The sequence below is a fragment of the Lithobates pipiens genome, unplaced genomic scaffold (genome assembly GCF_037356315.1).
Source record: "Lithobates pipiens isolate NorthernLeopardFrog02 unplaced genomic scaffold, aLitPip1_a1.2 Scaffold_28, whole genome shotgun sequence".
NCBI lineage: Eukaryota > Metazoa > Chordata > Amphibia > Anura > Ranidae > Lithobates > Lithobates pipiens.
Genome location: NW_027507789.1, coordinates 209,404,433 through 209,430,878, shown reverse-complemented (window position 1 = coordinate 209,430,878; position 26,446 = coordinate 209,404,433). Strand labels below are relative to the sequence as shown.

Here is a 26,446-nt window from a genome sequence, read left to right as displayed (position 1 = left end):
TCCAAGGGCCGGATAAAGGCAAGGAAAGTGCAGCAGTTTGGAGACCACTGTCCTAGGACACTAGGAAAAAAAAAATGGAGACATGCTGGGTAGAGGAGGGGTTATCCTGGTCTGGCCTACATTTATTTTGTTTGCCAGGGTTCCCTGCTCCTGTAGGTGGCAGTATAACCCAACACTATATGACCTCTTGTGTCCCTCAATGAACAAAAACAAGCAAGTATTTCTAATGTCTCTTAACTATATTTTACGTTTAAACAAAGGGGTGGTGTGATGAACAGAATCTTGAAATGGATGGCATTGGATGGCTTTAAACAAACAGTGAAAGAAAAAAAAAATCGCACAAGATCAGTGTTTCAGTGTTTTATTCCTCCTGTTACATCATCCAGTGACACCTTCCAGTGAATAGCCAGACAGGGTTCAGTTATTAGCAATACAGGCAGTTCCCTGTGTACATCCAGGCATTATAAACACAGGAAAAATGAGCCAAACATATCAAAAACATAAACTACATAACAAGTCAACTTTATATCCTAATCAACCTCTCACTTGCATTGCTATAGAGATTCATTGTGGGCTTACAAACAACTCCCTTTCCAAGATACTTTGGAGCTATACAACAGAGCATGCTCTGGTAAAAGGGTCAATGCAGGACATTTCAGCTCTGAGTGCGTACCGGTGGGCAGAATCCATTCAACAGATCCTAGCTTCCACTCACCAACCTGAGCCATTACAAGCACGCGATTCATCAATCTTTAAGCAGCACTTAAGGTACCTTAAACTCAGCTTAAGACATGCAAACGTAGCATCTCAGTCAGTATCTTCACTTGTCATCCTAGCATGCCTTGGGCACCATTTAGCATACCTTAAGTTCCACTGCAGCTTGATGTATCAGGACCATTGTCACTTTAGATTTAACATTAAGGCAAGCCATATGGGAAATCCTATGGCTTGAGTTCTTGCAACATGCAAGAAGCCAGAGGGCCACTCGCTCCTGCAGCGTGCAATCGTAACTGAAATACCAATTTTAGGGTGTACTGATCCTTTAACTGCCATCTCTATATAATAAGCTAGATATAATGGGGGTTACCTTACTTTATTAGTCACCTCCATCCTTCAGACTGTCAGTTTTCTTACAACTGAGATTACATGCCATCTGCTACCAGGAATCTCGTTATCAAGAAACTGATAAAGTAAAAAAATTATAAAAAATAAAAAGATGTAAATGGTTGCTTCTTTTATATATAAATATGAAATTCAAACAAAATGAATTTTGGGCATCAAAGGTACTTTGCTTTCCACCAGTTTTGATTATTTGGATTTGTTCTAAAAATTGAAGGAGCCAGACAGAACCCATGTTACTTTTTTAGGAAGTGAGGGGCTGGTTCCCTTATGAAGGCTCAGATAGGAAGTGAGGGGCAGTCTACCTTATGAAGGCTAAGATAGGAAGTGAGGGGCTGTCCACCTTATGGAGGCTCAGATAGGAAGTGAGGGGCAGTCTACCTTATGAAGGCTAAGATAGGAAGTGAGGGCAGTCTACCTTATGAAGGCTAAGATAGGAAGTGAGGGCTGTCTACCTTATGGAGGCTCAGATAGAAAGTGAGGGGCTGTCTACCTTATGAAGGCTAAGATAGGAAGTGAGGGGCAGTCTACCTTATGGAGGCTCAGATAGGAAGTGATGGGCTGTCCACCTTATGGAGGCTCAGATAGGAAGGGAGGGGCAGTCTACCTTATGAAGGCTCAGATAGGAAGTGAGGGCAGTATACCTTATGGGGGCTCAGATAGGAAGTGAGGGCAGTCTACCTTATGGAGGCTCAGATAGGAAGTGAGGGCAGTCTACCTTATGAAGGCTCAGATAGGAAGTGAGGGGCAGTATACCTTATGGGGGCTCAGATAGGAAGTTAGGGCAGTCTACCTTATGAAGGCTCAGATAGGAAGTGAGGGGCAGTCTACCTAATGGAGGCTCTGGTAGGAAGTGAGGGGCTGTCTCCCTTATGGATGCTCAGATAGCAATCAAACTTGACAAAGGTTCTCCCCCTACAAAAAAACAAATCCTGGAGGTATACTTTAAGGCAACCATATCACCAATCGTCTGTCCAGCTAGCTTCCTGGTCCTCCAATCTTTACTTTCTTGCAGAAAAATGGCCTCCAACACATTTCCAGTGCCCCTGCCACCATGGCCTGCTATTTCTCCACCCAGCACCCCAGTCACTACAGGACAAAAAAAAACAACATAGGGGTTGACGGAAGGAACCAGGGCACTGGGTACGCAGGCACTCCTGGAAATGTTGAGTGTGAAGATTCTTCTGAACAAAGTGAAGATCGGAAGAACAGTTGGCGGGATGGGTGGGACTATAACTCCTCTTCTCTTGCAGGCCATGCTTTTTGACATTTCTTATGAAACTCCCCAACAGAGGGGTTGATTTACTAAACCTAGAGTGTGCAAAATATGGTGCGGCTCTGCACAGAAACCAATCAGCTTCCAGGTTTTTTTTTTTTTGCCAAAGCTTAATTGAACAAGCTGAAGTTAGAAGCCGATTGGCTACCATACACAGCTATACCACATTTTGCACTCTCCCGTTTTAGTAAATCTCCCCCAGAGTCGCCTTAAATCATCTTGAAGTTTCTTATATACCTTTGCTGGCCCACTGGTGAGATCTGTTGTAGTCTAAATTTCCACGGTCTGCAATTGCTACAGCAAATAAGTACACAAGGTCGCGCACGCTCTCCCTGTTGAGACATTTAGAATAGCCCTGCTGTAGTAAAAGTTAAACACTAAGGTGGATGGGTTGGGATACCTCACCTTTACAGTTTTCTGTACTTTTTAATATATACTGGTTGTCTGGCAGTCATACTGATCCAATCATGTTAATGCTTTCTAGGACGCTTACTGAAACGAGCTTATCAAGAGTTAACTTCACACTTTGCTGCCTTGTCTTGCTGCGTGCTTGCTCCTTGTCAAAAGTTTAGCAAAATATTGAAGCTACTGGTGGCCAGGCAACCAGAATTTTCAGGAGGCAAGTAATGGCAGAACCCATTGTTTCTCTCAGTATAAGTTTTCTTGAAATATCACGTTCAAGTGGGCACTGCTGAAGAATTAGAATAGAATAATCATTAAGAAACCAAACCATGAAAAGACTACAAATCACCCTGTAATTGTTTTGGCGAACACCTCTGGTACTTGTAACAATGCAAAATGCTGAAAAGTAGTCACATAAACAAAACAATTTGCTTTTATTAGATAGAATATTACAAAGTGTTGTTTAATGTTAGATTTCCTGTTATCGTGGGCATGTCAGTGGGCAAATTTAAAGAGAAACTCTACCCAGACACTTGGCTATTACACTTTGGTGGGAAGATCTCAGACAGCAGTAAAGACCCAGTCAGGGATCAAAGGGTGCCTTACCTCTCCCAATAACCATCTGTACATGTTTTTTGGGCTATTTGTAATCTGCCGGGACTCGGTCTCGTATAAAGTTGTTGACCCCTCGTTACTCTAAATATTGATCAGTTATGCGCATGGGACGGAATCACCCAATCTCTTCTTAAAGCTATCTGGGGAGTGTAGCAGTACAAAACAAAAATCCACTGAACTACAGAAAGTTCTCTGCCCTCGCCACAACGCAGCTTCTCCAAACAGTGTTGTCTATTTACAGAGAAGCATTGACATCACTGGGTATTCACTAAGAATGAAGAGCCACTCAGAACCATTCTTTGTGTGGTAGTTATATTTATAAAGAGGCCGATAGGGCTGAAAACTGACTGAATTGCTAAAAGCTGACAACTTTTTGGATGTTTAACATATATCGCTCACTTCAACCCTGTCTGCTGCTGCATATACTACTGGGGTAATAGAACCAGTATCCATTTGCCTTTCTGAAAGGCCCGGGCTATACCAGCATTGTATTTTACTAGCAGCTTGGAGATCACAGCGAAATGCGGAATGCAGATAGGATTTTAGTGCAAGGCTGGGCAAATCCAAGTAGGCAAGGTGCATCAAAAAAAAAAAAAAAAATGTCAGCTGACACATACACTATATTGTCAAAAGTATTGGTACACCTGCCTTTACATGCACATGAGTTTTAATGGCATACCAGTATTAGTCCGTAGGGTTCAAAACTGAGTTGTCCCACAAAATGTGCTTCTGGAAGAATAGTCAAACATTCCCATAGACACACTCCTAAACCTTGTGGACGGCCTTCCCAGAAGAGTTGAAGCTGGTATAGCTGCAAAGGGTGGGCCAACTCAATATTGAACCCTTTGGACTAAGACTGGGAGGCCATTAAAGTTCATGTGCGTGTAAAAGCGGGTATCCTAATACTTTTGATAATACAGTGTATTTTGAGCCTTTCCTATTGGTTCATGAAAACTGCTTGTTAGCTTGAATTCTAAACAAGTCTGTTCACCACCTTTCTTATGAACATCATAAAGAATAAACCTGCATGATCCCATAAGGGCAGCTTTGATGAAAGCCGAAAGTCTGTTGGGTTCCAGCGTTCATGGAAGCTTCTTCATTGATACAGGCAAATGGGGTTCTCACCTGGTGCAACCTAACGCTATCTACTTTGATAAACTTCGCAGGGCTGTCATATTCCGGTACATTCAAATTCCATTGAGTACAAGCTTCTAGAAAGTGGCTAAACTTGTTGTACATTGCAGATATTGGATGATAACAACACTGAAGGTTTGGGGATTCCATCTTGGCCCCTTCTTTTAGAAAGCACAACTCAGGCTCACATAGAAAAGCACCATAAGACTTTCCTAGGAGTGACCACAGGAAGATCTCACCACTAAGGCGTGAGGCTCTCTCTAATAATATTCAACATCCTGTTTGGTGCTAGAACCATCTACGGCCATATTCTGTGCAATGTGCCGCAGATCTGTAAAGCACAGAACTTCCCTAATCCTTCTTTGGTTCATCAGCTTCCTCCAGCTAAACTCCCATCATCCATCACAGTCACATGACATGTCCAAACTGTTAAGGTACCAAAACGAGGCTTTGCATCTCTACTTCTGCATATGGTCTTCGGTCAGAGATGTCACCTCTATGGTGGTATGTTCATCCTCTCCATCCGCCGAGTCACAGGGCATGGCTACAAGGGTACCCCCGGCTGACGCTAACTGTGCAAAGTTCTGTATGGTGCCCAGCCCTGGCAAAGTGAGCAGCTGGATGGGACTCATCATTTTGAGAACGGTGTTGCTGTCTTGCATAGCCGCCGTGCTCAGGACGGTGAGGTTGGATGAGTCGGGGTGAATTTCCAGAGTGCTTGGGAAGGTGCTTCCTGAAGGGGCGAGGATAGTGTAGCCTCCCAAAACTGGGGAGGAAGGCGAGCTGCCTTGGGAAGTCGAGTTCTTGTTCATGGAGGTGGAGGAAGCAGACAGTACTTTACCAAATGGGATGCCGGTCAACTGAGAGAGGGACATTCCTTGGGGAAGGGTGATCTGTGTTGGCTGAGAAGATACTTGCGAGCTTATAGCAGCTGGGCCAGAAGTTGCACGAGTTAAGCGCGGCCGCTTGGCCGGAGGGGGCATGCTGACTGGGGTCAATGTCATCAACACGTTGTTCAGATGTTGAGACTTGTGCTTCAGCTCCTTGGCTCGTCTCCTATGTTCATCGCACTGCTGCTCCAGCGCTGTGGAGAAAAGGATTTCAACAACACTCAAGTGATTGTAAACTTACATTTTTTTTTTTAATACCATACATGTTATGCTTAGCTGATCTCTGTAATGGTTTTGCACAGAGCAGCCTCGATCCTCCTCATCTGGGGTCCACCCACCAGCGCTTCTGATCACATCCCCTCTGCTGAGTGTCCCCATAGAAAATTGCTTGCTATAGTGGCACTCAGGCAGGCTTGCTCCCAAGCTGGCTGTGTGTGTCCATTGAAACACAGAGCATGGCGTGGCCCCCCACTCCCTCCTCACTGGCTGTGACTGACCGCAGTGATAGCCAATGACTCCCGCTGCTATCTCTGAGCCAATGAGCAGGGAGAGAGCCGAGAGTGCGGCTGCACTTATGCACATCGCTGGATCAAAATCGGGCTCAGGTCAGTATAAGGGGTGGCCTGGGGGGGTAGCTGAGCATTGAAGGTTCTTTGTACATATACTTTGGCTTCTAGAAACCATTAGAGAAAGAGTACCTGCTAGATCTCTGGTGTACTGCTCTCTAGAGCGGTCCATCTGGCTTTTGTGACTGGCCAGCACTTTCTTAATCAAATCCAGTAAGCCGAAATTCTGGACAATGTTGTTGAGCAGCACAGCGTCTGAAAAATAGAAGAGGATACCGGCTGAAAGAAAAGAAACAGATTCAATAGTGAGAGGCGCGCAAGAGATCAAACATTAGTCCTTAAAAAGGCCCAGTCCCTGCTGCCTAATCACTTATAAGCCAACAGTGGCTCCAAATAAAAGATTTCCAGAGAACACTCTCTTCCTCCTGGAACACTCACCTCTGCTCCGGCACGGACCCCTGCACTAACCCCCCTTCGCCACTAGAGGTCTACAAACTGAGTACATACTGGCAGAACAAAGTATCATGGACCAGGCCTTTTTCTGACACTTCACAAGTAAAAAAAAAAAAAAATCAGTGTTTTTTGCTAGAACCCCCCCAAACATTTTATATATATATATATATATATATATATATATATATATATATATATATATATATTTTTTTTTTTTTTTTTAGCACAGACCCTAGAAAAGATAATGGTGGTCGTTACTATTTTTTATACCACACTGTTTTTTGCGCAGAGGTTTAAATGCAATTTTTTTGAAAAAACAAACAAAAAAAAACCGCATTATATATCCCAAATATTTTGTATAATATAAATGATGATTTTACATTGAGTAACTAGATACATGTCATGCTCTAAAATTGCACACGCTTGTGGAATGGCACCAAACTATGGTATTTAAAAATCTCTATAGGCGATGCTTCAAAAATTTCTACAGGTTACCAGTATGTTACAGAGGATGTCTAGCGCTAGAATGATTGCTCTCGCTCAGACGTTTGCAGCGAAACCTCACATGTGTGGTGCAAACACCTTTTACATATGTGGGCGTGACCTATGTATGCGTTCACTACTGCGCACGACCAAGCGAGGACGGGGGTGCTTTAACATTTTATTTTTTTGTGACTTCTTTTATTACATTTTTTTATTTTTACACTGTTCCTTTAAAAAAATATTACTCACTTTTATTGGTATCGCAATGAATGTAACTATCCCTTGCGATAACAATACAGCATGTCAGGTCCTCTTTATGGAGAGATCTGGTGTCTAAAAGACCCCAAATCTCTCCTCTACCCTTAAAAACAAAAAGGTCGAAAAGCATTTTTTATATCTGTTGCTAAAAAAAAAAAAAAAAAAAAAAAAAAAAAATAAGGTCGCCTTGTTTACATGTGGCCGGAACAGGAACTGAGGTCACGATGTTGCTCCGGTCCTCCTAAGGCAAAGAGATGAGCGGAGCCCATCTTTCTTTCGCTCATCTTTATGCCTAGCCACCGGGAGGACCAGATCGGTTTTTGGGCTTCCTGATCTGCCAGGTAAGACTGGAAACCAGCAGAAAGCAGGGGCTTCTAAAAGTGATGCTTGGAGAATAAGTCTAAAAGGTCGCTGATCGCCGTCATAGTAAAATAAACTAAAAATCCCATAGTTGGTAGATGCTATAAAAATTGCGCAAACCAATTGATATACGCTTATTGTAATTTTTTATTTATTTTTTACCAAAAATATGTAGCAGAATACATATTGGCCTAAATTAATGAAGAAATTTGATTTTTTTCCATTTTTTTTTATTGGATATGTTCTATAGCAGAATGTAAAAAATATTGCTTTTTTTCACAATTGTCTGTCTCTCTTTGTTTATAGAGCAAAAGGTGGGCGATCAGAGGTGATCAAATACCACCAAAAGAAATCTCTATTTGTGGGGGAAAAAATATACACATTTTGATTGGGTACAGCGTCACACAAATGCACAATTGCCAGTTAAAGTAACGCAGTGCCGGATCGCAAAAAAAAATGGCCTGGTCATGAAGGGGGGTAAACCTTCCAGAGGTCAAGTGGATAAGAAACTCCTCCTACCACCGTGTCACATAACTGACCTGAAGATTTTTGGAAATAGTATTAAAAGCATACAGTGGGCGGGAGAGCGGTTGCGGGACGCTGATCCCAGAGTTAAGCTTAAGGCCCCTTTCACACTGGGGCACTTTGCAGGCACTACAGCGCTAAAAATAGCGCCTGCAAAGTGCCCTAAAACAGCCGCTGCTGTCTCTCCCCCCGAGGGCTTGCACACTGAAGCGGTGCGCTTGCAGGATGGTCAAAAAAGTCCTGTGAGCCGCATCTTTGGAGCGCTGTAGGAGTGGTGTATTTACCGTTCCTAAAGCGCCCCTTCCCATAGAAAACAATAGGGCACCGCTGCAAACCCGCCTGTAAAGTGTCTCTGCAGCGGCGTTTTGTGGGCGGTTTTAACCCTTTTTCGGCCGCTAGTGGGGGTTAAAACTGCTGCTAAATATAGCACCACTTTACCACCAGCGGCCGCAATGCCCCAGTGTGAAAGTAGCCTTAAGCATGAACCAATCACATTGACAGCTGAATTACCCTGTAGCTGGATGGGGGGAGTCTGCAACCGCTCTCTCAGTCCTTTCATTGTCTCCAGCAGCTCCCGATGAAACTCTTGAATAACATCACCGAGGAGCCCAGCGTCACGAAGCCCCTGCCAAAAGACCAGGGTGTCATCTGCATGGGAAACAAAACCGGGGGGGGGGGGGGTCAACATGAAGAATGAAAATACATTTTAAAAATGGTTCAGATACTTCACGTCACAAGGCCTTACTATCTTTCTTTTCAGAGCACATTTCTAAAAGGCTTGGATACATTTTTCAGAAATTTTCCAACAAGCTGGATAATGCTGATGATTGATTAGAAGCACTTGTTATGGCAGAAGTGGTCCTTCCCTCCGCCTAGGTGTAACCTATAAACGGCAGAACCGATCGCTGAGCCGTCACACAGAGCTGTTTGTGGCCGTATTTAACCACTTGCGGTCCGGACCACCCGCAATGTACTGTGGGACAGGCAGCCTTGCACAGGCAAAGTGACGTACCTGTCCGCCGCTACCTGCCTTGGGATTAAGGTGCGTGCCTGCGCAGGAGCTTGTCAGCAAGGCCAGGCCAATGATTCATGGCCAAGACCTGCTGATCGGCTCTGTGCAATCACAGACAATTTCCAGCGGGCTCTGTACAAAGGAAACAATCTGTGTTTCTGACTTCTGCAAAGCAGGGATCAGAAACAAAGATCTGTTGGGAAATCTTCCCAAGCTGAAGTGGTTAAAGAAGGGCAGTGCAGAATAGCAAAAAATGGCTGGGTCATGAAGGTGGTAACATCTTCTGGCGCTCAAAAAAAACAGTTCACTGCATGGATGGACCATTCAATCTGACATATGAAACAGGGATTTGTTAAAGAGGAAGTAAAGGCAAATTATTTTTCTTTTTTAAAAGCACACCCTGTAAGGCAAAGGCATAATGAGCTAGTATGCATAGCATACTAGCTCATTATGAATAACTTACCCGAGAACGAAGCCCCCGAAGCGGTCCTCCGTCTTCCTCTTCGACGCTGCCATGGATCCCAGAGCGACTTCCGGGTCTCGCGGCTCTAGCGCTGTGATTCGCCGAAGCAGCGATGACGTCACTCCCATGCATGCGCACGGGAGCCAACACTCGTGGCATATCGCCGCAATATGCGGCCTGCCCAGTGCACCTGCGTGCCGCTGTCTACGGCGCATGCGCCGTAGACAGCAGTGGCTGTCTTCGGGTAAATATCTCCTAAACTGTATAGGTTTAGGAGATATTTCTTGGACCTACAGGTAAGCCTTAATCTAGGCTCACCTGTAGGCCAAAGTTGGTTGTAAGGGTTTACAACCACTTTAAGCCGACAACATTTTCACCAGCAGACTGTGAAGTTGCAATCTCTTTCAGTCAACTTTTCTTTTCACTGCAAACAAAAAAATATCCACGCCACCCATTTGCAGAACTTACCTCCAATCACGTTACCCCAGTCTCCCGATCCGTCACACGTCTCTATAGTAATAGTTGCTGGGCTCCCATTAACAGTGAAAGCTGTACAAGAGAAGAGATGGTTAAAAGCAGCTGAATCTATTATGTATGGCAGTAATGGAACACGTTACCTGTCATGAGACTTCTGACATTTTTTTTTAGATGCCTGGCCATTATACTGACTCTCTTGTACATTCTACATACTTGTTATATATACGTCCAAGCCCTGTTCCCAGGACAATGACAGTAGGGGGTTGGGGGTGATGAAGCGATATTAAACCCAAAAGCAAACATTATATTGCAGCTTAATTTCTTCTATTTTCATCTGGTAATTCAGCCAGTGAGTGTTTTTCACAAGCTCAAGGTCTCCAGCAGAATGTGGAGCAATAGTGATTATGACTATTATTGTCAGTAGTAATCTCAATATTATTAAAGGGGCATTCCGGCCGTTTAAAAAAAAAAAAAAAAAAAAAGTCAGCAGCTACAAACACTGTAGCTGCTGACTTTTAATAAGGACACTTACCTGTCCAGCGAGCCTGCAATGTCGGCCGCCCCGAGGCCGATCCGTCCATCGGATTGGGTGCTGGCGCCACCATCCTAAGAGAAACAGGCAGTGGAGCCTTGCGGCTTCACTGGCCGTTTCCTACTGCGCATGCGCGAGCCGCGCAGTAGAACCCCAGACGTGATTGAGCGAGTGCGACAAATGCTGCCACAAGATTGGCGACTGACTCTACGATTGATGGTGGAGGAGTTGGGGCATTAGCAAGGACACGGTGGGCACCATGTGGTCCTGCAAAGATTTGGGTAGTTGGAAGATCTGTTCTCGGTTTGTGCCGCAAAAAGTTGACAAACAGAAAGCAAAACGGATGGAAACCTCTGGAGATTTCATGTGCAACCAGGATCCATCCTTTCTGCCAACCATCGTCACAGGGGAGTAGACCTGGTTTTACCAGTTCGATCTGGAATCCAACCGGCATACCTATTCTCGATCATCCACAATAATCCCGTTCTGGCGCCTGCAGACTTCTTTCTATTTCCCTGCCTGAAGAGCGTCATGAAAGGCGCACATTTTGCAGACGTGGCGGCAATCCAAGAATGTGCGACATTGTTTCCTAAAGAGGACTTTGAGTTTCCAGAAGCTTTATGAATGTCGAACGTGTGTTGTGAAGGAAGGCCAATACAGGGGGTCCCCGGGTTACGAACCCGTTAGGGACTTTCCTCCTGTTTGTAAACCGGAAATCTTTGTAAGTCAGCCGCGCATGCGTAGAACGACACTTACGGACATTTCCGATGTTCCGTCGAATGCCGTTTCGGCGCATGCGTGGCCAACTACGGACATTTCGGACATTTTCCGAGGCTCCGTCTGGTCACGCATGAGCAGAACGGCAACGATGGACATTTCCGATGTTCCGTTGAATGCCGTTCGGCGCATGCGCGGCAAATTACAGACATTTCTGGCATTTTTCGAGGGGCTCCGTCTGGTCGCGCATGAGCAGAACGACAACGATGGACATTTCCTAGTTCCGCTGAATGGCATTCGGCGCATGCGTGGCAAATTACTGACATTTTCCGAGGCTCCGTCTGCCCGCGCATGCGCAGAACGGCAGATGATCTGCGCAGAACGGCAGAGGGCCCCCGCAGCGCCCTGTTCGTAAGCAGGAGTGGTTCGTAAGTCGGGGACCCCCTGTAAAGTGAATTTGTTTGTATCTTCTGTTTTGTTTTGTTTTCCGATGCCATTCACCCAACTTTTTACACACACCTGGTATTGTCTGCCCATTATTTTATACAGGCTGTATTGTTAGCCTCTAACTATGTACCCTGTTTTGTGTATTTTGTTTTGCTTGAAAAATGTAATAAAGATACCATAAAAAAAAAAAAAAAAATGTATTAGATATAAGAAGCATTAGTCCTGAGTCTCCACTCACTGTCACTGGATGTGGTGATGGGAATATACTCCGTGGACACCTGGCTGCAGAGGGACACGCGGTTCCCGGTCACATCAATTTTGGTACTTCGACAAGTGTTGGAACAGACCTTGGAGTGTTGATAAAAATCCAGCTCCCCTGAATCCATTATTTTCCTGATAAGAAAAAAAAAAAGTAAACGGGACTTTACAGATACACTCGACTTAAACATTAAAAGATTGCATTTAAAGAGGGTACACAACTTTGCTGTTAGTTTGCTCCACTGGTCATATCACTAGAGTTGTCAGTATGATCGACCTGAATGTAGCACTGAGAAAATGCCACTAGAGCGTGTTTCCTGGTTCCAGCATTCTAAAGCATTGATTCTCAACCAGGGTTCCTCCAAATGACCACAAGTGTAAGGACCATTCTTCCCACTGACCATCACACTAATGTATCATGAGTTGTAGATTTCAAATTTTTAGCAGGGGTTCCCCGAGACAGGAAAAATATTTGAAGGGTTCCTCTGCGTTAAAAAAGTTGATAAAGGCTGCTCTAAAGGCTTGTTCACACAGGCTGAATATCGGCCGCTTCAACAGCCTGTTCGGCTTATGTTGAGCAGGCATGCTGAAAAACCAGCAGCCAATTGGCATCCATCCGATCAGCGCTTGCAGCGAAGGTTGCACCAATGTCCATATCTGATCAGCGCTTGCAGCTAAGGTTGCACCGATGTCCATATCTGATCAGCGCTTGCAGCTAGGGTTGCACCGATGTCCATATCTGATCAGCGCTTGCAGCTAAGGTTGCACCGATGTCCATATCTGATCAGCGCTTGCAGCTAGGGTTGCACCGATGTCCATATCTGATCAGCGCTTGCAGCTAAGGTTGCACCGATGTCCATATCTGATCAGCGCTTGCAGCTAAGGTTGCACCGATGTCCATATCTGATCAGCGCTTGCAGCTAAGGTTGCACCGATGTCCATATCTGATCAGCGCTTCCAGCTAGGGTTGCACCGATGTCCATATCTGATCAGCGCTTGCAGCTAAGGTTGCACCGATGTCCATATCTGATCAGCGCTTGCAGCTAAGGTTGCACCGATGTCCATATCTGATCAGCGCTTCCAGCTAGGGTTGCACCGATGTCCATATCTGATCAGCGCTTGCAGCTAAGGTTGCACCGATGTCCATATCTGATCAGCGCTTGCAGCTAGGGTTGCACCGATGTCCATATCTGATCAGCGCTTGCAGCTAGGGTTGCACCGATGTCCATATCGGTGCTGATACTAAGAATATGCAAGAGTATCGGTACTCATGCAAATGCTCAGATACTATCAGGCTCGGTTCTTTCAGCTGTGGCATTCCCCCGCTGACAACTGAGATGTTATTTAAAAAAAGCTGGCAATTATTGGTTGTTTTTGGGGAGGGGGGGGGGGGCAGCGCATTCTTAACAACCAGTGACACATTCAGCTGTCAGTGGGGTTCCCCTGTCACGGTATTCTGTCAAAAGAGCCAACTTGTCAAAATCTCCAATTACGTCGCTCCCGGTGACTCTAAAGCAGCAGTAATTGCAGCGGACATTGTTAGTTTGACTGCTAGTAACCAACATGGCCACCACCAAGGCGGCAACAACTTTTTAGTCCTTAGCCGCTGTTCTGTCAAAAAAAGCCAACTTGTCGCGTACCGCAGTGTATCCGCTGCCAGTGTTCTGTGAAAACAGCCAAGTAGTCGAAATCGGCAATTCCTGCTGCTGGAGAGTCACTGGAAGTGACGCGATTGGAGATTTTGAAAAATCGGCTAGTTTCAAAAACATTGTTTATCTTTGCATCTGTTTATTCATCTACAGATGAAAGGGATGAACTTCCATCTGCAGATGAAGTTAGTTTCATCGATTGCTGACCAGCCGCCGCAGCTACATTGTGGCAGGTTGGCTTGGCTGCGCCAATCGTCATACCGGTACATCGGTCCTTTTAATAGAAATTGCAGTCCCGCGGCAGTGGAGCCAATGCACGTGGGCGGCGGTCGCAATGTTCGATGGCCACCTGCAATCGCTCTACAGAGAGCCAGAACGTGGATCGCCAATGTAAACAAACAGATCCCCATTCTGTCAGGGAAGTAGAGAGAGACCATGTGTCCCTAGTGATCAGGAACAGCGATCTCTCTCCTCCCTCCAGTCAGACCACAGTTAGGCCCCTTTCACACTGGGGCGGTGCGGGCGTCGGCGGTAAAGCGCTGCTATTTTTAGCGGCGCTTTACCGTCGTTTTAGCGGCGGTCTGCGGGCGCTAGCGGGGTGGTTTTAACCCCCGCTAGCGGCCGAAAAAGGGTTAAAACCGCCCGCAAAGCGCCGCTGCAGCGGCGCTTTGCTGGCGGTATTGCCGCGCTGTCCCATTGATTTCAATGGGTAGGAGCGGTTTAGGAGCGATGAATACACCGCTCCAAAGATGCGGCTAGCAGAATTTTTTTCACTGTCCTGCCAGCGCACCGCACCAGTGTGAAAGCCCTCCGGCTTTCACACTGGAGTGAAAGGGGCCGGTTTTTTTTCAGGCGCTACACAGGCGCTATTTTTAGCGCTGTAACGCCTGAATACCGCCCCAGTGTGAAAGCAGCCTTAGAAACACCTCCCAGGGAACCCATTTAACCCATTGATCACCCCCTAGTATTAGCTCCTTCCTGCCAGTGTAATTTATACAGTAATCCGTGCATTTTTATAGTACTAATCGCTGTATAAATGTCACTGGTCAAAAGTGTCCAGTCTGTCTGTCGCAATGTCGCAGCCCCGCTAAAAATCGCGGATCACCGCCATTACTAGTAAAAAAAGAAATTTATGATAAAAATGCAAAAAATCTATCCCCCATTTTGTAGATGCTATAACTTTTTTTTTTTTATCAAAAATATGTTCTTTACTGTAAGAGTGGCAAGGATGTGGAATTCCCTTCCACAGGCGAAGGTCTCAGTGGGGGGCATCGATGGTTTCAAAAAACTATTAGATAAGCACCTGAACGACCACAACATACAGGGATATACAATGTAATACTGACATATAATCACACACATAGGATGGACTTGTGTCTTTTTTCAACCTCACCTACTATGTAATGTGTAGAAGAATACACATTGGCCTAAACCGAAGTTTTTGTTTTTTTTTTGGATTTTTTTTTATTAGCAAAAAGTAAAATTGTTTTTTTTTTCGAAATTGTTGGCTACAAAATAGTGGATAGTTTTATGGCATTTTTATATTTACTTTTTTTTTTTTATTAATAATGGCGGCGAGCTGTGGTTTTTATCGTGACTGCGTCCTTATGGCGGACACATCGGACACTTTTGAAACTATTTTGGGACCATTGTCATTTATACAGCAATCAGTGCTATAAAAATGCACTGATTACTGTGTAAATGACACTGGCAGGGAAGGGGTTAACCACTAGGGGGCGATGAAGGGGTTAAGTGTGTCCTAGGTAATGATTCTAACTGAGGGGGGGGGGGGCTACTATACACATGACAGGGAGCAGTGGTCTGCCTTGTTTACATAGGCACTTCCCCCGTTCTGCGGCTCCGTGACACGATCGCCAGGAGACTGGTGGACATGAAGTCCACCGGTCCCGATGTCCGCGGCGGAGTGCGCGCCTGTCATCCCTGCCTCTTAAAGGGGATGTACAGGTATGCCTATTTGCCCACCAATGCCATTGTGCTGATGTATATCAGCATTCAGCGGATCAGCAAGTGGTTAATATTTACACCTTTATTGTACACTAAACTGTCAAAAGTATTGGGACGCCTGCCTTTACACACGGGCTTTAATGGCATCCAAGTCTTGGTCTGTAGGGTTCAATATTGAGTTGGCCCACCCTTTGCAGCTATAACAGCCTCAACTCTTCTGGGAAGGCCATCCACAAGGTTTAGGAGTGTGTCTATGGGAATGTTTGACCATTCTTCCAGAAGCGTATTTGCGAGGTCAGGTGCGGATGTTGGACGAGAAGGCCTGGCTCGCAGTCTCCGCTCTAATTCATCTCAAAGGTGTTATATTGAGTTGAGGTCAGGACTCTGTGCAGGCCAGTCAAGTTCCTCCACCTCAAACTTGCTCATCCATGTCTTTATGGACCTTGCTTGGTGCACTGGTGCGCAGTCATGTTGGAACAGGAAGGGGCCATCCCCAAACTGTTCCCACAAAGTTGGGAGCATGAAATTGTCCAAAATGTCTTGGTATGCTGACGCCTTAAGAGTTCTCTTCACTGGAACTAAGGGGCCAAACCCAACCCCTGAAAAACTACCCCACACCATAATTCCCCCTCCACCAAATGATTTGAACCAGTGCACAAAGCAAGGTCCATAAAGAAATGGAAGGGAGAGTTTACTTTATTAAAAGGTATATGAAGGTAAAAAAAAAAAAAAAACCTTCTGCCTTTAGAACCACTTTAAACTAGTAAGTGAGAATATTGGGCTGACACTGAGATAAAAGCAATTGACAACCACCTGTACAGTGTCAATGGAGGAATCTCTTAGCCCTTGTACACACGGTCGGACATTCTGACAACCAAATCCGTTGGATTTTGTCCGACGGATTTTGTCCGAAACTGTTGCATACACACGGTCGGACAAAGTTGTCGGAAAATCCGATTGTACATAACGTGATGACGTTATTTCGTTACGACGGGACTACGTTCAGGCTAGTAGCCAATAGCTTATGTCTAGGAATTTGATCTGAGCATGCGTGGCACTTTGTCCGTCGGAGTAGGCTACACATGATCGGAGTATGTTCGATAGGAGCATTTTGTCAGAAAATTTTACCGGCAAGTTGGAAAATTTGGTCCGTCGGATATTCAGACGGAAACAGTCCGATGGAGACCACACACAGTCGGAATATCCGGCAAAACGGTCCGATAGGACACATTCCGTTGGAATCTCCGACCGTGTGTACAAGGGCTAAGATAAATCAATGGCTAGCTTAAAGAGGAGCTCCAGGCTCCCCCATACAAATTAAAAGTCAGCAGCTACAAATACTGTAGCTGCTGACTTCTAATATAAAGGACACTTACCTGCCCAGGGATCCAGCGCTGTCCTCACCTGAGCCGATCCTTCAAATCGGCTTCAGGTGCAGGTATAGTAAGTAAGGGAAACCTGGCAGTGAAGCCTCCTGGCTTCACATCTGATTTCCTACTGTGCATGTGCGAGTAGCGCTGCGATTTGTGAATGGTAACGCAGTCTTCTGGGACCTGTGATGTGTCCCAGAAGGCTGCGGGGGAAGGAGCGAAGGCTGAACTTCCGACTCCGATCGCCGCGACACATCTGACCGGAAGAGGGAGTGGGCACCTGTCAAAACCAGATAACCGCTCCCCACCCCCAAAAAAGTGTCAAATGTGGCAGTGGAGGGGGCTGGATGCAAACAAGCGGAACTTACATTCTTTCAAGATCAAGATACATTATCAATACTGTATCTAGAAGTAATTAGCCACATACAATATGAGTTGATTATCTACTACCAGATATAAAGATCTACAGTTCACATAGTGACGGTATGTTTTGTGCCGAGTACACAGAGAGGGTCGGCAACAGGAGTTAAAAAAAAAAAAAAAGCAGTGTGACAATGTTTATCAACAACATTGCTTAAATACAGAAAGCTACAAAGAAACATGGTTTCATTTTGTAACCTTCTGTTCATTCATCTACAGATCGAAAGGGATGAACTTCGATCTGCAGATGAAGTCAGTTAAAGCAAACTGACAAGTAAAAGAAAAAAGCTTTTCCTCTGTTGAACCCCTTATTAACCACCACTTTGTTTACTCTAAATAGCCCTAATTATCTCCTTATTCTCCTTTTCCATTCAATTATAATTTTCTTGGTGATTTTTTTTTTTCTTAACTAATATTTAAATAAATAAATAAATAAAAAAAAAATAAAAAAACTACTTCATTTGTAAATAACTTTGCAAAGCTTTTTACCATAATTATCAGTTTAATTTTGTTTTTAACAGGACAAATTACAGAATAAAATGCACACTTTTTATGTGCATTAACACTATTTTTAACCATTTGCCTACCGGGACATTTTTCAGCTTTCAGCGCTGTCGCACTTTGAATGACAATTGCGCGGTCATGCTACATTGTACCCAAACAATTTTTTTTTATCATTTTCTTCACACAAATAGAGCTTTCTTTTGGTGGTATTTAATCACTGCTGTTTTTTTTTAATTTTTTACCAAAAAAAAAGACCAAAAATTTTGGAAAAATAAGGTTTTTACGTTTTTTTTCTGTCAGTACATTTTGTAACGAAGTAATTTTTTGTCTTCACTGATGTGCGCTGATGAGGCAGCATCGATGGGCACTGATAGGCTGAACTGGTGGGCACTGATGAGGAGTCACTAATATGCCGCACTTATGGACACTGGTAGTTGGCACCAATATGTGACACTGATGAGCACTAATAGGCGGTACTGATGGGAACTTTACCATCGTTTTAGCTGTGCATTTTGCTCACTAGCGGGTTGTTTTGAACTCCCGCTAGCTGCCGAAAAAAAGGGTCAAATGTGCCCAAAAAGCTCCACTGCCAAAGTAGTGCCCATTTATTTCAATGGGCAGGGGCGGCGGAGGAGCGGTGTATACACCGCTCCAAAGATGCTGCTTGCAGGACTTTTCCTAACATCCTGCAAGCGTACCGATCCAGTGTGAAAACACTCGGACTCTCACACTGGGGCTGCAGGGGAGGCGTTTTTCAGGAGCTATTTTTAGCCCTTTAGCGCCTGAAGAGCGCCCCAGGGGACTTAAAGCGGACTTTCAGTAATTTTTTCATCTTTCCATCTATTAGATCTTCTGCCCTTGTTGTTGTTTTTACTTTGGATAGTAAAACATTTTTTCTGCCAGTTAATACCTTATACAGTCCACTTCCTGTTTCTTGTCTGGTCATTAGCCTAGGCTTATGACATCATGCACAGCTCTCTCTCACTCTGGCGAGAGTTTGCCAGGAAGGGGGGGGGGGGGGGGGAGTCATAAGAGGGCCAATGAAAGCTGCAAAGCTGGAGGTGTGCCTCTGTGTAAATCCAGGAAGTGAAGAGGCAGCAGTTTCAGCTGCCCACAGTTTAAAAAAATGGCTACAGCCAAAAACTTAGTGGAGGGAGATGTCTGCAGCATATTTGGCAAGTACAGAACCACAGTATAGATAAAATAATATGCAAAATGGTGGGGGCTGTGATGTCAGACAGTGCAGAGTAAAATATATACACAATTGTTGACAGAAAAAGGGGAGAAAAAAAAAACTTTAGGGTGAAGTTCCGCTTTAACATAAAACAGCACAGTAAAAATAAAGATAACATGCATGTAATTGTGGGTACTGCAGAGCCAACAAGGAGTACACATTATCATTAACCAATTATGTGCTGACCTGAGCATGACTCCATTCATCCTGATGGCTCTCTTCCAGTCCTTTAAGGTAGATTTCCCAGCCAAATGCACAAATTCTTTTGGACTGATCAGATGTTCGTTATACTGAAAATGAAAGAAATACAAGGTCCAATAAGAATATTAGATAGAGGACTTGGTGTGGAAAAAGGACATTTATACCAAGATTGCTCCTGACTGTGTATGCCAAGACACCCCCCTCAATTCCCAGCTAGTCTGTATAGCTTCATAATACTTTTTTTGGTCTTGCCCAAAAGTCAACAGAGTTTGTAGTCATGTGTCATTCTATAGCTGGCATACAAACCTGCATAAATGGAAGACCTTACCAGTTCACCAGGAAATGGACTCAAAAAGTTTAAAACATCTGCCTTTAAAGGGGCACTAAAGGTTTGTGTTTTTTCACTTTAATTCATCCTATGCATTAAGGTAAAAAAACACCTGTCCGTGACCACCGCCCCCCCCCCCCCCCGCCCCCCCAGCCCCTCCATTTTACTTACCTGAAACCTCAGATTTGTCCCACAGGGACACGGTCTCTCTCTCTCTCTCTCTGCAGGTGGTTCTCAGCTCTTGATTGGATAGATTGATAGCAGTGCAACTACTGGCTCACGCTGCTGTCAATCAAATCCAATGACGGGCCGTCTGGGCCGAGTCCCGCATTCGGCGTCTATGGACGCCGAATGCTGGACTCAGAAGCACGCTCGCAAGGGTAACCCCCCACCGGGCTCCCTCCCGGGGGGGTTATCTGATGCGGGGAGGAGCCAAGAGAGCCGCCCGAGGGACCCCAGAAGAGCAGGTTCGGGGGCCACTTTGTGCAAAATGAGCTGCACAGTAGAAGTATGATATGTTTGGTATTTTAAAATAAAATAAAAAGAACCTTTAGTGTCCCTTTAATGATTACATTACTCTTTTAAAGAGGAAAATTCCTCTCTAGCTCAGCCCTCCCCACATCCACCCCAAACTCTCTTCCCTCTCTCTCCTACTCCCACCTATCTCCTTCCTCATGTCCCTACACCCCACCCTTCCCTCATCTACCCGGGGGGGTGACTCCGGCTGCCCCAACATGGTGCAAAACCCCCTCGGAAACTGATTTTCCCAATATTAGTCCCTCAGTAGTAGCTCCCTAACACAGTTTATAATGTAGCATCAGATCTCATTGCAAATCGTCATAGTTACAGCTGTAATCAACGAATCAACCGCTATTTTTTTTTTCTTCTTTTAAACCTGCAAAGCAAACTTATGTGCTAGTACCCAGTCTTCATTCCTGGTTGGCAGGCGCCGGTCCTTTGTTTGGAAGAGCCACGATGCCACCACTCCCACTTTAAAGTAAGTGGTACACGCCACATTCATTGTGCTACACTTCATTAGTACACATGTATGTGATGGGCCCAAAAAAAGAGATCATTACGCTTTATGTCAGCTATACCATACAGATTTTCTGTACCACCGTGTTCATCTCTTACAGTACATGCAACGGTCAACCAATGCCACTTATGAACATTACACTGGATGTAAACTGTACCACTTCCTGATGCCATTTTAAAAATAAAGAGCTTATTAAAAAAAAAAAAAATCCCTGTATAGAGTTCTAATAATAATAAAAATACCCCTGGAGACGTGCAAGTTGGTGTCCCCTAGGCTCCAGGACAGGCTTTCTCAGATTTACATAAAGCATACCTCACCCCACTCAGGACCGCCAAATATAATATGAATCAATCTGTGCTCTGCCCGATGTGTACTCTTGAGACTGGGACGTTCTTCCATCTTATCTGGTCTTGCCCCAAACTGCAGGAACTTTGGAAACAAGTAGTATCATTTCTACATGATGTTATGGGCTCGCCCTTGGCTCTAGACCCCAAACCTTGTCTACTAGGGATATTTCCTGACGTATTAGATAAAACTACTGGCACTTTCCTGCAGGAAACCTTGTTTTCTGTTCGAAAAGTGATAGCTAGACAGTGGATGAGGCCCCTTCCACCCCGGGTTGAGGACTGGAAACGGGAAGTTAATCTTACGCTCCCATACAAAAAATTCTTATATAAAAATAGGGGTTGCCCAGCTAAATATCATAGAATATGGGATAAATGGCTGCAGGAGGCTGCCACGTGTGATGAGGGAATTTGATGTACTGTTACAGTAAATAACATGTCAATGTTTGGACTTTCCTTGACTGTGATACATAATCGTTACTGTAATGGAAAAATGTCTTTTATCTGCTGCTATGGTTATGACGCAACGCCTTTTGAATGTTCGGTGTATGCCACTGTGATTGTAATCTCTGCAATAATGTTCAATAAACATTACCTGTTTAAAAGTAAAAAAAAAAAAAAAATAATAAAAATACCCGTGCTCACCTGCACACACTTAACATTGATCCCCGGGCACACAAACTTCCTCCAGATCAGGTTGGCCTTGCTCTCTCCACAGGTGATGGCGTACGCAATCTCTGCTTCGAGAGTTTCCTCTTCCTCATCCTCCATCTTCACTTCTCAGCCAATGTCATAGACAAAAGCAAAAAAATAAAAATAAAAAATAAAAATCAAGATTTCTGTGAATCTCTAATTCATGAAGCACCAATAAAGAAAGCTCCCACAAATGCCCTTGGCTTTGCATTATGTGAATGGCCAAGCGGTCAGGGAGGGGACCGAGAAAACACCAGCGATGGGGACCTGTAGCGCTCATATCTGGAGCTGTGTTATGTAGGATAGCTGCAAGATCTTTTTTTAACAGTTTGAAGAAAGCCTACATGCCATCACTTTGTAGCCACGTTTAAAGCTGAATTCCAGGAATTCAGCAACTTTGCAAAATGTGCAGGCACGGTTTTTTAAGTCAAGTCCAATTAGGTGCATGTCACATCTGAGACTTCTCTCTATTACTTATATGTGACAGTTTTTTGTACCCCCGGAGGATACACTCTGGCTGTGAGAGGAGAGAAGCACACACAGCAGCTATTTCCACCCCACCCCTGTCCTGCCCATTCGTAGAAGGACGAGTTCACATAATACAAAGGCTTCTGTGAATGGGCAGAAGGAAGGGCGGGCATAACAGTTCCATCAACTCTGCTGTTGAAGGAATGGAGACCACAGTGAGCATCCTCTGAGCTCCTCCTTCCTGGAGCATAATAAGCCTGTTAGATGAGAATAAAGAGATAAGTCTATGTGACGGCAGGCACCTCTTTAGACTTAAAGGGGTTGCAAACCCTCAAGGTTTTTCACCTTAATGAATTCTCCTTAAAGCGGTTCTGCACAGACGAATTTTTAATTTTTTGGCTGATTGTTTAAAAAAGATGTGTTTTAATTAATATCCTTACTTGTCCTGACTTCGCCCGCTTTACATGTCCGTATTTCCGTAAAATCATTATTTTTATAAATCTATTTTGGCCGATGTCATCTTGCTTGTGGGCATTTGAAGCCCACAAGCAATCACTTCCTCCTTCCCTCGCTTCGGAGGAACCAGCATTCCTTTCTGGTTCCTGCGCACGCTCAGTGGCTACAGCTACAAGCGGCGTATTCGGCTAGGCGCACTGACTCCTGGGATGAATTATTACGAGATCCCAGGAGACAGTGCGGAGATCAGCGGAAAGGATGCTGATCCCCGCAGAAACCCCGCCCATAGCCGCAGGGAGAAAATAAGAAACACAGCAGAGAACAATATGAAGGAGGTAAAAAAAAATAAAAAACAAGGGGCATTGAGCACTAGTTAGAGCTTCGTAAAAAGAAAGGCAGGAAGATAAAAAAAATGTGTGCAGAACCGCTTTAATGCAAAACCTCCTGTGATGCAGCAGCCCCGCTTTTACTTACCTGAACCCAGTCTTTTCAGCATCAGGGACGAACACACCTGCTCCAGCCAGTGTCTCGGATCCTGATTGGATAGATTGATAGCAGTGCAGCCATTGGCTCCAGGTGCGGGGGCGAGTCCTGCTGTCTGGGTCAATGGATGCAGCAGCAGCAGGACACAGGAGCGTGCCCACACGAGTGCCCCAAGGGAGAGCGGCTCTCCAATGGGGCAGTCGAGAAGGAGGAGGAGCCAGGAGCACTGCTGAGAGACCCCAGAAGAGGAGGATCGGGGCCACTCTGTGCAAAACCAACTGCACAGAGGAGGCAAGTATGGGCATTTTTTTTTTAAAACCAAAAAAAATGTTTACATATCTTTTAACTCATGGTATGCCTGCAGTTTTTACAAAGTAGCTGAATTCCTGGAAATTAGCTTTAATACCCAATAACAGGTCAAACCCAGTAAAAAGGAACAGGCCTGGAGTTGGGTTTAGACCCATCACTATAAATTCACACACTATACTAATACTATACAATAGGGTATATCATAATTACCAAATTACATTTTATTTTGGATTAAAAAGAACCCCTTTCTTGCAATAAATGTGCAAAATGTAATTTCTGTTGCTGCCTACGTGTTCTATGGCTACCAGGGTCACTGTAAGTGTTCAAAATCATTTGGCTCCCATTCAAATTGAAGCGATTTGACATGCGATTTCATAGATCAAATCGCATGACAAGTCGTATCCTATTGCCATCGATGGCAGTGTTCAAAATTGATGCGACTTTGCATTTCTGCATCGATTTAAAAAAAGCAGTACATGCACTACTGTTGCCTATTTCGGGTGTGAGTTCAATAGACATTTGTGCATGAAGCCACACAGATGTCTTAAAAGTCGCACTGAGATGCGGCTATGAAACTATTTCAGGTGAAATTGCACAATTTCAAAGCCACTCTCAATGTAAACGGGGGCTAAAGAATGTAGAGATTCATTATTTTCAATAATTCAAGCCTCAAAAGTTAGATAGAAGGGATCAGTAAAAAACAAGGTCTTCCTATATAATGAGGAAACCTGGCTGATCTTTAAATTCACTATTGGAAAAAAAAAAAATAAAATCTAAAATAAAGTTAAAGGTAAAAAAAAATAAAAAATAAAAAGTGTCTGCACAAAAACAAAAAAAGGAAGAGCGCACGACTGACCTGGTCTAATTATTAATTACTTTACTATTAGGAAAATGCAAGAAAAGATCGCAGTAGTTGCACTCACATTTGGAGTAGTAAAAACAGGCGTGTGGTATAATTTGTTCCCCTCCCCTGGATTGGCACTAAAAAATGTATCTACAGATATCCAGTCACCTTGGAGCCAGATGACAGATCACAGACCACCTGACCCAGGGTCCGACATGTACAGTGGAGTGCAAATACACCCGGACCAGCCGGCGCCACACATCGGTGTTGCTTTTGCACTGCCCAGTGCATTAACAGGAGAGCTGCAACGCTTTATTAATAGAAGTACCACATACGTTATTACCAGCCTGCCGTGATGCCGTTTTGATCTGCGCATGAACTGTTGATTTTTTTGTTGCTTTTGAAAAACAAGGGAAAAAAAAAAGTGCATTTAATATTTTTGTTAGAAGCCTGCAGAGCATTGCACCCATGATTAGCAGATAACAGGTGCAATCACAGGCACCTGCAGACAGTCAGTGTAGCGGTGTGCCTGTACCGCAAATGGGAAAGCAGTTACCGAATGACAGGAAGCATCAATGAACTTCCTAGAGTGCTCATCAACGCCCTGGTAGATCATTGAGAACTACAACCTGTAACCTGCAATGGCTGAGGGCAATTGTAGTTCCCCCATTCACAGAACTGTGAATTTTTAAAATTGCGACAGCGGGTGTGGGGAAAAGATCCCTGGCCCGCTGTCACAAGAAAGGGGTGGTGGCGTTCAGGGGCTGCAGCATCAATAATATGTTACACCCAGGATACAGGCAAAACATATTAGGAAAGGTGAGCCTATCCTTTAATGAATATGTAAATAACTATTACTTTATTTATCACAAAGTTTTAAGGCTACTTTCACACTGAGGCACTTTACAGGCGCTACAGAGCTAAAAATAGAGCCTGTATAGCGCCTATAAAGTGCCTCTCCCGTGTCTCCAGTGACACTGGAGCAGTGTGCTTGCAGGACGGTACAAAAAGTCCTGCAAGCCGCATCTTTGCAGCGCTGTATTGACTGTTCCTAAAGCGCCCGCTAAACTGCCGGTGTTCTGACAAGAAGTGTCCCCCCCCCCATCGGATAGTGTCCGCCCTATACTGCGCGGGTGCAGCGCTTGCGCAGTACGGAGAACAAGGAGAGGCCGAAAGTCTCCGAAGATGAACGGTGCCTGTGCACTTAATAGTAGCTTCTGCCCTGAGTCCAGGTTCAAGCCCCACCATCCAAGTGGACATAGATGATGTAAAACACCACTTTGTAACGGGGCCCCTCACACGCTCACCACGCTTAGCTCGCCACGCTTCGGGCACGGCCTCGCTTAGCTCGCCATGCTTCGGGCACGGCCTCGCTTCGCTCTGCATATTTTTATTCTAACTCTATGTCCACTTGGATGGTGGGGCTTGAACCTGGACTCAGGGCAGAAGGTACTATTAAATGCACAGGCGCCGTTCATCTTCAGAGACTTTCGGCATCTCCTTTGTCCTCTGTACTGCGCAAGCGCAGTACAGGGCGGACACTATCCGATGGGGGACAGTATTCGACAAGACACCGGCATAGCGCCGATGCGGGCAGTTTTAACCCTTTTCCGGCTGCTAGCGGGGGTTAAAACCGCCCTGCTTAAACGGCGGTAAAGCGCCGCTGTATTTACCACCGACGCCCACAACGCCCCAGCATTAAAGAGAACCCGTTTGAATGGGCAAGGCAACGGTTGACATTCAATCTAGTAGAGGGTATTGCATCTCTGAACAAAAACAAGCAAATCCACGGTTGTTGAGCAGAAGATATACTAAGCAGAAACTTTACATACCTAACACAGCTTCTTTCAGTTCTGTTGAGGCGCTAAAGGCAGCTGCAGCTGCTGCCGCCACATTTTCTGACTCCATGGCTTCTTCGGCTAGGCTCCTGCACCCAAAAAGAGAACAGAGGGTTAGGACAACTGTCAACTTTGCTTTCAGCTTTGAGAACATCATCATAACAGGCACACTACAGAGTTATACTGCTACAGCCCAGGCAGGTGTTACAGTTGACATTTTAGCAAGCATATAACATTAGGAAAGAATTAAAAATAAATAAATAATAATAAAAAAAAAATATATATATATATATATATATATATATATATATATATTC

At 44.7% G+C, this 26,446-nt stretch overlaps 1 protein-coding gene across 6 annotated transcripts in view; it reads right to left on the bottom strand.

Moving 5' to 3' along the window:
* Nucleotides 1–345: 345 nt before the first annotated feature.
* Nucleotides 346–26,446, bottom strand: part of GMEB2 (glucocorticoid modulatory element binding protein 2) — a 46,225-nt gene continuing 20,124 nt past the window's right edge. For 3 of the 6 annotated variants that reach the window (XM_077460420.1, XM_077460421.1, XM_077460422.1), the window contains 8 exons: nt 26,124–26,218; nt 21,684–21,814; nt 19,316–19,419; nt 11,968–12,122; nt 10,025–10,105; nt 8,592–8,729; nt 6,135–6,281; nt 346–5,630 (listed from right to left, as the gene is read on the bottom strand). In XM_077460420.1, coding sequence (XP_077316546.1) covers nt 5,005–5,630; nt 6,135–6,281; nt 8,592–8,729; nt 10,025–10,105; nt 11,968–12,122; nt 19,316–19,419; nt 21,684–21,814; nt 26,124–26,218 — 1,477 coding nt within the window. In that variant the 3' untranslated portion in view covers nt 346–5,004. The remainder of the gene's footprint in view (nt 5,631–6,134; nt 6,282–8,591; nt 8,730–10,024; nt 10,106–11,967; nt 12,123–19,315; nt 19,420–21,683; nt 21,815–26,123; nt 26,219–26,446) is intronic. The other 3 variants (XR_013263611.1, XR_013263612.1, XM_077460423.1) reach the window with 3 other exon arrangements.